The sequence below is a fragment of the Glycine soja genome, chromosome 2 (genome assembly GCF_004193775.1).
Source record: "Glycine soja cultivar W05 chromosome 2, ASM419377v2, whole genome shotgun sequence".
Taxonomy (NCBI): domain Eukaryota; kingdom Viridiplantae; phylum Streptophyta; class Magnoliopsida; order Fabales; family Fabaceae; genus Glycine; species Glycine soja.
Genome location: NC_041003.1, coordinates 36,416,853 through 36,426,765, shown reverse-complemented (window position 1 = coordinate 36,426,765; position 9,913 = coordinate 36,416,853). Strand labels below are relative to the sequence as shown.

Sequence of the window (9,913 nt, the reverse complement as noted above, 5' to 3'; positions counted from 1 at the left end):
CCGCCTGAGAATTCTTTTGTATCCCCATTCACAAAGTATCAAAGGTGTAACAGCCTGAGATCTTTGTCTTAACACATTGGAAGGTACATCCTTTGTGGTACAAGTAGAAGGTACATCTACTTGGGTTTGACTGAGAACAAGAGAGGGTACATCTCTTGTGGATCAGTTCTAGTGGAGGGTACTTCCACTAGGGTTTCAAAGAGAATAAGGGAGGGTACATCCCTTGTGGATCTTTGCTTGTAAAAGGATTTTTACAAGGTTGAAAGAAATCTCAAGGATCGCAGGTCGCTTGGGGACTGGAGGTAGGCACGGGTTGTTGCCGAACCAGTATAAAAACTCTTGTGTGTTTGTTTCCTTCTTCCCTACTCTTTTACTTTCCGCTGTGCATTTAATTTCCGCTTTTTCTTTCTGTTAAGTTTCTCTTCTACTCCTCATTCTCTTAACAATTTAGTAAAAGCCTTAAAAGAGTAATTTTTAATTGGTAAAGTTTTAGGAATAATTAATTCACCCCCCCCCCTTCTTAATTATTCTGAGGTCACTCGATCCAACAACAATGTCCAGAATGAACTTATCTTGTTGATGAAATTCCTTTTTGAGTGTGTTACAACAATGTTGTTCTTCATGTCATGTTCATTGTGCATATCTTCATGTCTGTAACATTCTTCTTGTCATTTAGTTGTTGATTACTTCTCATGGCTTGAAGTTTTTCTTTTCATCTAGTGAGTATAGGGAGTTCTTCATTGCAGTGACAAATGTGCATTGACATTAGGTTCACATAATCATGTCAAACATTTAAAAATGAATGTTGTGACTAATCACTTAGAAAGGTTAGTCGTCTAATAGCTTAAACCTATATGTTAAAGCTTTTTGAACACCAAGGTAATCTTGAGTAAAAGTTTAGAAAGGTCAAAGTTTCAAGAAAAGTTGGCAAAGTTACAATTCATCCCATCTTCTTATATGTTCTGATAACTTCAGACAAGGTTTTAAATATCGCTTGTGGCACGTTATGGTTTCATTATGTTTGTTGATATCGCGAGAAATCACAGACAAATATGATCGATTGGTCCCAATTACAATTGTGTTGCGATTGTGGACAGTTAAAAAACCTTGATGTTGTAGCTAAATCATGGTAGCGAACCATTTTTTAAAACCTTGGATGGGATATGATGTAAGCACCATTGGAGCTTGTAGGCCTAGGATCTTCTTCATCAATGGATTCCTTTGCTTCTTGGAAGATGAATGGTAGCGTAATGGAGAAGGAAGAGAGAGAGGAGACGCCACTTCAAGGAGAAGATGAGTCTAGAAGAAGCTCACCACCATAGGAGACCATGGATAAGAGCTTGGAGGAAGAAGGAGATGAATGAAGGGAGAGGAAGAGAAGAGCACGAAATTTTGTGCTCTAAAAGAGCTCTGAAATCTAAAGTTTAATATTCAAATGATCAAAGTTAAAAAAAATGCACACACATGACCTCTATTTATAGCCTAAGTGTCACACAAAATTGGAGGGAAATTTGAATTTCAATTCAAATTTCACTTGAATTTGAAATTGAATTTGTGGAGCCAAAATTTCACTAATTATGATTAGTGAATTTCAGTTATGGTTCAGCCCACTAATCCAAGATCAATTCCAAGATTCTCCACTAAGTGTGCTTAAGTGTCATGAGGCATGTAAAGCATGAAGGACATGCACAAAGTGTGACTATATGATGTGGCAATGGGGTGTAGTAAGCAAATGCTCACCTCCCCCTCTAACATTTAATTGGATTGGGCTTCTACCAATTCAATTAAATTTATTTCCCAACACACACATCAAATATTCACTTAGTGCATGTGAAATTACAAAACTACCCCTAATACAAAAACTAGTCTAGGTACCCTAAAATACAAGGGCTGAAAAATCCTATATTTTTAGGGTACCCTACCTACATTATGGAGCCCTAAATACAAGGCCCAAATTTAAAGAAACCTTAATCTAATATGTACAAAGATAAGTGGATTCATACTTAGCCTATGGGCCCGAAATCTACCCTAAGACTCATGAGAACCCTAGGGCCTTCTCTTGCATCTTTGGCCCAATCTTCTTAGAGTCTTTTATCCAATGCCCTTGGGGGGTAGGATTGCATCAGGATAGATGTTGGTTGTTTGGTTGGGGGGCAAGCTGCTAGTGTTGCGAGAAGGATAAGGTTGAATTTGGATTTTGAAATGTGGAAAGAGGTTGGGTATGTGTGTTCATGATTGAAGATGAGACTATGAGAGTTTCTGTAAGGTTCTTTTTTATATATGTTTTGGAATGTGTTTATAATCTAATTGCACATAATATTCATCTTTTAACCTTTGTATTTATTTGCATCCAATCAAAATAATTAAGGTTTTGATTTGTTTTAAGACATAAATGTCTTTTGGCTTAAGAAAAAATTTTCATCAAATAAGTTTTTACAACTAAAAACTACTAGAAAAAGTTGTCACAAATTAACTGACACACCATTATTTAATAGAGAAATTTGATGGCAGGGACTAAAAACCAAACAAAAAATGTATATTATCCTTTTTTTCAATACATATTAAAGGGGGGGGGGAGACTGGTGTTGCAGGAAGGATAAGGTTGAATTTGGAATTTGAAATGTGGAAGGAGGTTGAGGGTGTGCATATTCGTGATTGAAGATGAGACTATGAGAGAGTTTCGATAAGTTTTTCTTAATATATATTTTGGAATATGAAGGGTTTTTTATGGTGGTTTTGTTTAATAAAGTAAATGAATATGTTTTTGGATTGGATTTAAAGAGGGCGCATGTGAAATTGAAGCAAAGTAATTTTTACGGTTCTAAATGCTAGAAAATGGTTCAACACATTTTAAAGATTTCCACCAAATAATTTTTTTATAGTTAAAAGCCAGGAGAAAAAAAAAAGTCTTCACAAATCAATTGATGCATCATCATTCAACAAAAATTTGACGGCAAAAACCAAAAATCAAACAGAAAAATGAAATAACAGATATCACACTAAAATGAGAGTTGAATAGAGTGTTAGAATGAAATGAAATCTTTTCGCAAGAAGTTGTTTTGCACAAACAGATATGTCATCCATTGAATAAAACCATTTTTTATTAAAGAACAAACATTGTCATCTAGTGATTGATAAAATGATATTTTCACAAAAGTTTTTCAAAATAACACTTGTGTGACAAAGTGTGTCAATATAAGCTAAAGATAATATTAATCAAATAGCTTAAAAGATAAGTAGAAACACCTAATTTATACTAGTTCATTCAAACAAAGCTACCTCAAGTTTTCCTTCACAAACTAGTGAAGGTTCCACTAATCAAAGCTTAATTAGAAACAACTATTACGTCCTACCACTCTAGGCTACAATAATATCCTCTAGGCCACTATTGGCACACCTTTAGACTCATCATGAATCTAAAAAACTCAAGTATTGTTTAACACTAAGCCATTTTTGGCTTTCACAAACAAATAATGTTTGATTGAATACACAAATTTAAATCACTCAACATAGTGGATAAACAATTAAGCTCGAATACAAATAATAACTTTGATATGTAAATGATGAACTAATTAAGCACTATTATGTATCACCCAATGACTTGACAATTTCTCACTTCAAAATGCTCTTGTTTTTCACTTCGTATTTTCGTTTTTTTTCTTCTTGCACTTGATAACGATGCCTTGGTCACTTTTTATAAACTTCATGAAAGTATTCATTACGAGATTATTGTTTGTCTCTGATTTGACCGTTGTCTTACAATTGGAGTAGTGCTACCTGATGTGCACTTGTGGAGAGAGAAAGAACAAAAGTACAGATAATTGTACATGCTCCTCTCTTTAGCAATAATGACCTTTGAGAAATATTCCTGTGAATCCTTCTATTTTACCCTTCCTTAAATTCAAATGTTATCAATTTAAAATAAGAGAGCAAAAAATGAATTTGAAAAAAAAAATTAAGTTCATGCCCTTTCCTTTATAGTTAACATTGATTTTAGTACAATGTTGAACATCACTTATACTTGATATAAAATAGATAATATAAGTAACTAAGTCCATTAGAAGCGAATAGAAACAACACAATATATATACACTAATTTTCACGATAAGCAAACACTAGTTTATAACAACGCATTGGATACTCAATATTACTCTTTAATAAAACAATTTCCACTAATTAGACACACACTAATAAGAGTTGTAGGATAGAAAATAATATAAGGGTGCTCATATATAATAAATCTTGTTCACTTAAGAATAACTCATTAATTCATCAATAATATATACATTTATAATCATCAAAATCATGAATAAAAATAAATCATTTGGAGATTAAGACCTATCAACATTTAGTTGATGTTAAATTTTAAAACATTTATTATATTTATTTTGAATAATAAATAATAATAATATATTGATCATTAATAATAAAAATATATTCTATATTTTACTTTATTTTTGAATTTATAAATTAGACTCAAACATAAAAATTACCGTACTGCACAAAAATTACACAAGATTGGTCTTTTAAGCCCAAATTATTATCCAGTCATGGATTACCATTAGCAAGGAATCTCATTTTCGACGCTTCATTCACATACAGCACCCAAAGAAAATTATCAACAAGCTGAAAAATATAGTAATTTAGGATTTGGTTACTTATAAAGTAAACAACAGGGAATACTAGCATATTAAAGGCTGGCAATAGTAAAGTAATTCGGCCACACACATTTTCAAACCAAATATAGCCTGGCCATTTACAAGGCCTACCAACCACACACACCATTACTTTCCTAAGCTATTAGGAATGGCAGGACTGTCAGCATAAACGATTCATAGGAGAAGGTTGCAGACCCAGAATACGCAGTATCCTTCTCCTTGAATTTGTCAGTTAGTCCCTGCAATACACAATTAAAAAGTTAGATTTTGCTAATAGGAAAAAGTACAAATGAATCAGCTTGATTCCAACATAAATTAGAGCAGAATTTATGGTTCTCACTTCACACTAAAGATGTGATTGATTTGACGTTTAAACATCCAAACATCTTTATAGAAAGTTGTACATGTTTATCTTCCATTATTTTTCAGTCGAGTACAACGTGACTTTCACCCAAACCAAAGTTTATCTACTCTTTCTCTTTTCCATCTAATGTAGAAAACTTCAAACCTACTTTTAACTAAATGTAAGCTTACAAAGTTAAGTTCAACCAAACTCTATTTTTTCAATTTTAATCCAAACGCACACTAAGAAATAGGATCATGTTGAATGTTTCATGAATCACCAAAACAACACGATAGATTTCACAAAAAGGAACATGTGTTTTAAGTTCAGTTCATTCATGTCTCGTTTGTCTGGCCATAATAATATTAAAAAGACTTATCCAAGATATACCAAACATTATTACTGTTCATTTTTTACTTTTCAACATTAACATGAAAATGTTGGCAATAAACTAGCAAACTTTTAAACGGTTTTATATGGTTAGGTAATGCAGTTCAATTAAGCAGTGACTGATGCTATGCTGCAGCAGCGCTGCTATCACTAAAATTGTCCTTTTGTTTATGTTCTTTTGAGACTCCACATCATATGAGAATATGAGAATGACAAGATGTAATATTAATTGCAGAATCAGATAAAATAAGGCTACAATTCATGACAAGTTAATCATTTCGAAAAAATGATATTTTTTTTTATTTTTAATACAATTTTAAACATTTTTTTAATGATTCAAGATGTAAAATTTGTTTTATTGAATTCATTTAAATGAAAATTATGAAAATCAACTAATGTAAAAAATGAGCTCATAATCAACCAAAAATCTAAAAATCTAATGTCATGTTCTTTTTTTATTATTCATATTATTCATGAAACTCATTTTCATGCGATTTTCAGTACATTTATAACCTTTTTTGTTTTAAAAAATGATCAATTTTCCAAAAAGACTAATTTGTCGAATTAAAAAAGTAAGAGACTATTCCTATATTTCTGCCATAAAATAATAAATCAAATCAGAATGACTTGGTAGCTCACCTTAACAGTAAGACAACACCTGCATAAGCAAACATGGAAAGAAATCAGTTAATATATTCGTTTTACACCAGGAAAGTAAAGGTAAACATAATGCTAATGAAAAGAGAAAATTTCAATTTTATTGAGAGTTTCTCCCGTTTTAAATCTGAAAACTATGTTGCCTTCAACTAACAATATATAAAAGTACAAGTGGCTGAGCCTATGTGGTTATTGTACAAGGACAGTTTTCTTCTCTCTTTGATGTTAACAAAATATTAAAATTTAACAATAAATAAAGAAGACATCAAGTGGAAAATCCTTTTAATGGATATGCTATCTTCAAACTGAACAACTTATTTAGTAATTTTACATGATAAAGTGAATAATATCAGGCATTAATAAGAAAATCAATAGTTGAAAATTATGGATACATACATAACAAATTATGAATGTATAGGAATATTAACCATTAATTTTCTCATCAACACTAAAATTATTTATTTTATCCTTACTCGATGAAATTGTCATATTCTAGAAAAAAAAAATCTCTTTTTAATGCTAAAAATCATTTATCAATTAAAAAGACAACGAATTGAAGAAAAGCCATACTCGATGAAATTATCATATTCTATAGCCTTGCTTTTTCCACCAGTTTTGTCAAACTTGGAGACGAGCAAATCCAATACCACTGGAGAAACAGCATAACCCAGACTCAGTAGAGCATCTCTCAACTCAGTATAATCGATTTTGCCGCTTCTGTCCTTGTCAAATCTCTCAAAAATGGACTGCAACAATAATAACCAAGTTAGGGCGTGTTTGATTTGGCGTTCGGAAATTGATTCTGAGTCCAGCATGAATTTTGGATATATTTTCACATGTTTGGTTTCATGGATTTTGAGTAACTTCTGTGTTGGATACAAAATTTTGTAATGAATTTTATTCCTAACATGATTTTATAACAATACATCCAAACATAAACCACATTACATCAAAATCAATTTCATTCAAAATCAATTTTACCAGCACCCATTCAACCACACACTTAAAAGAATATGTTTCAATATAAAGACAGCACAGCATAATTTGCAAACTTGAAGTTCAGGATCAAACGAGGAATAAAAATAAAAGGAGAAAAGGACATACCCTCCAGTTCTGAAGACTGTAAAATAGAGATGTGAATTCCTTTGGTCCTGCAATGCATTATTACGTAGTCAAATTTTGAAACAGTAAATACTCCCTTCTAATTTGAACTTTGGTTAAATATACAAATTCAGTTCCAATTTTCAAATTGTAACTTCAGTATGCACCAAAAAAAAAATTGCAACTTCAGTATTTTACTAAATATCTAATTATCTATAGTAGGAGTGACATCAACAATCACTACTGGTTCAACACTTTACCTGCTACAATTTAAAACAATAGATTATGAACAGTAACTAGTGAGGGAGTATTGAACAGTAACGATAAGTAATAGTATTAGTTACTCCCTCCGTTCTAAAATAAACGCCACATTTTTGACAAAAATTTATTCATTTATTCTAAAATAAAAGTCACATTTTTTAAAAAAACTTATCCTAAAATAAGTGTTAATATTTGATTTTTTGATGTGATTTTAATTATTTTTCCCTCATATCCCTATATAACTTTAGTTTTGTAAAATTACTATTTTTTTTTATGAATTTTGGTCAGTATAAAACAGGAGGGCAATCGAAGAATAATATAACGTTGACAATTCCAATCAACTTTAAATTCATTTAATATTAGTATTAATTACTTCCTCCATCTTGTAATTTTAAGTTATTTTATGCATATCAAGAAAAATAAATAAATAAAAACAATAATAATTTTACAAACTTAATCTTAAATCATCATTTATTCATTTATAAATTATGTCATTTTTCAGTAATATTATATAAGAGATATAAGTGAACAAAAATTATTAATATTATATTGAAAAACATGACAATTATTTTGAAATTTTTTTTCTTACGGGATAATTATAACGGCGCAAAAAGATTATTAATTATTAATTACTAAGTACTGTAAAGTAACCCGAGGCCACGTGGAAGTAATAAAACCACCGTATAGAGTGGATCCTGCGTTGTGCTACGAAGTAGGCGCCCACAGCGTCCCCTAAAAAGTCAGAACTCAAAAAAGGCAACGCGTAACCCGAAAAATCAAAACTCAAAAAGTTACTATGCCACGTCACCCAATTCGCATTGAAAGCACACGACACGCGTTTCCCATGCAGGTAAACGAAACCAACAGCACAAAAAAAGAAAAACGCGTCATTTCCCAAACACCAGCGCAGCTTAGCCCAGTGCGCCCGAGAACCTCATCCCCAGCGCAAATTAGCGGAAATCCTAAATTTCACGAGAGAGAGAGAGGTTTTAGTAATTTCGTACCTATCTTCTTGACGTTGGAGTTGGTGAAGTGATACATGAGAAGATGAACGGTTCTGAGACTGAAGCTTTGGTTATACGAAGAAAGCGCTCTCTGCATTTCCTTGTCGTCGATGAACCCGCTTCCGTCCTGGTCCGCCATCTGGAAGCACGCAACAACGTTAGGGTCTGTCCCTGGCGGGAACGCCGACGGCACCAGCGAGGCGAACGGGCTCGCGTACGCAGTAGCCGGCGGTGCCGAGTAGCCACCGCCGCTTCCGCCGCTGTGGGAGTGGGACTCGTTCTTCGGAGGTTTATTGTAGGGGGCGGACGGCTGGGCGTAGGGCGCGGCGGAGTATGGCTGAGCGGGCGGCGGCGCGCCGTAGGATTGCGGGGGCTGAGGAGCGCCGTAGGGATGGGGCGGCGGCGGCGCGCCGTAGCCGTAGCCGTAGCTGGGAGGCTGGTTGGGGTAGCCGGACATGGTGAAATTTTGAAGGGATCTTTGTGTTCAGAAAGATCAGTGATTGCCACTAAATTGATGAAGACGCGTCAGAGAGAGAGCGGAACTGCTCGATTTATATATGCATAGTGGGTTTTGGCGTGTTGGGGCAATTTTTCAGAAATTCTTAGTTATTTTTATTACTATTTCTTTGTAGTTTTTATTTTTAAAAATAATCTTTTTTCACCATATTTTTAAAAATTTAATTTAAAAAAATGATTTGCAAAAATAATCGTATATATAAGGTTTCTTTTTAAAAAAAAAATGTTTTCAAGATATTTTAATGGAAAAAGATTAGCGTCTGTACATTTAAGTTTGGTCCACTTAGAATTTTCTGAAATACTACATGGTTAATTAAATATATAAATACGATTAATTTTAGCTTAAAAAATATGATTAATTTGTTTTATAAAAGTAGTTATACTTTATTATGTATAATATGTGATCAGGAGTGTCGTGATATATAAGTAGAAAGTCAAAAAATAATTAAAATTTATATTTTTGAAATAGTTATATGTTATTAGAGAATTTTCCTTCATTACTAACATGACTAACAAATTGTCATGTCTCAAGAAGTCATTTAAAAATTAAGTGTTTGTTTCCATGCCATCAATTATTGATGGATTTGATGTTCCACTATTTTTTATTTTAAAAATAAGATAATAATTGATTTAATGTAAGTGTGACTATTTTATACGGACAATAGCAACATCAAATGCAATATAGTTGCAGCCTCACCTAACCCAAACCAAAATTTGAATCCCCAACCTCTATTTAAAATACCTCATTTATATGTACCACTCTCTTTTTTTTAATCTTTATTGATATATTTGATTTTCTTAACCATTTACCTGATGCTATTTTTTTATATATTGTTTATATACCGTAATATTGCTTATGTGAATTAATAGTTTTGTTTAAAATTATTTTATATTTGTTTCAAAATTATATATATTATTCAAAAAATTTATTATTATTTTAAATTTTAAATATGTAATATATTATATTATTATTTTACAGTTAT

At 32.1% G+C, this 9,913-nt stretch overlaps 1 protein-coding gene across 1 annotated transcript; it reads right to left on the bottom strand.

The window, feature by feature from the left end:
• Window positions 1-4,524: 4,524 nt before the first annotated feature.
• On the bottom strand, window positions 4,525-8,960 carry LOC114393121 (probable calcium-binding protein CML49). Its single transcript, XM_028354387.1, has 5 exons — window positions 8,415-8,960; window positions 7,153-7,199; window positions 6,619-6,794; window positions 6,031-6,049; window positions 4,525-4,897 (listed from the first exon to the last, which is right to left on the bottom strand). Exons 1-5 carry the CDS (start codon window positions 8,869-8,871, stop codon window positions 4,793-4,795), a joined length of 804 nt encoding a protein of 267 aa, XP_028210188.1. The 5' UTR covers window positions 8,872-8,960; the 3' UTR covers window positions 4,525-4,792.
• Window positions 8,961-9,913: the final 953 nt, after the last annotated feature.

Coding starts and splice junctions, on each gene's coding strand:
- LOC114393121 (XM_028354387.1), bottom strand. CDS start 8,871: ATGTCCGGCTACCCCAACCAGCCTCCCAGCTACGGCTACGGCTACGGC. Junction 7,200..8,414: donor CTCCAACGTCAAGAAGATAG/GTACGAAATTAC, acceptor AATGCATTGCAG/GACCAAAGGAATTCACATCT. Junction 6,795..7,152: donor ACAGTCTTCAGAACTGGAGG/GTATGTCCTTTT, acceptor TTATTGTTGCAG/TCCATTTTTGAGAGATTTGA.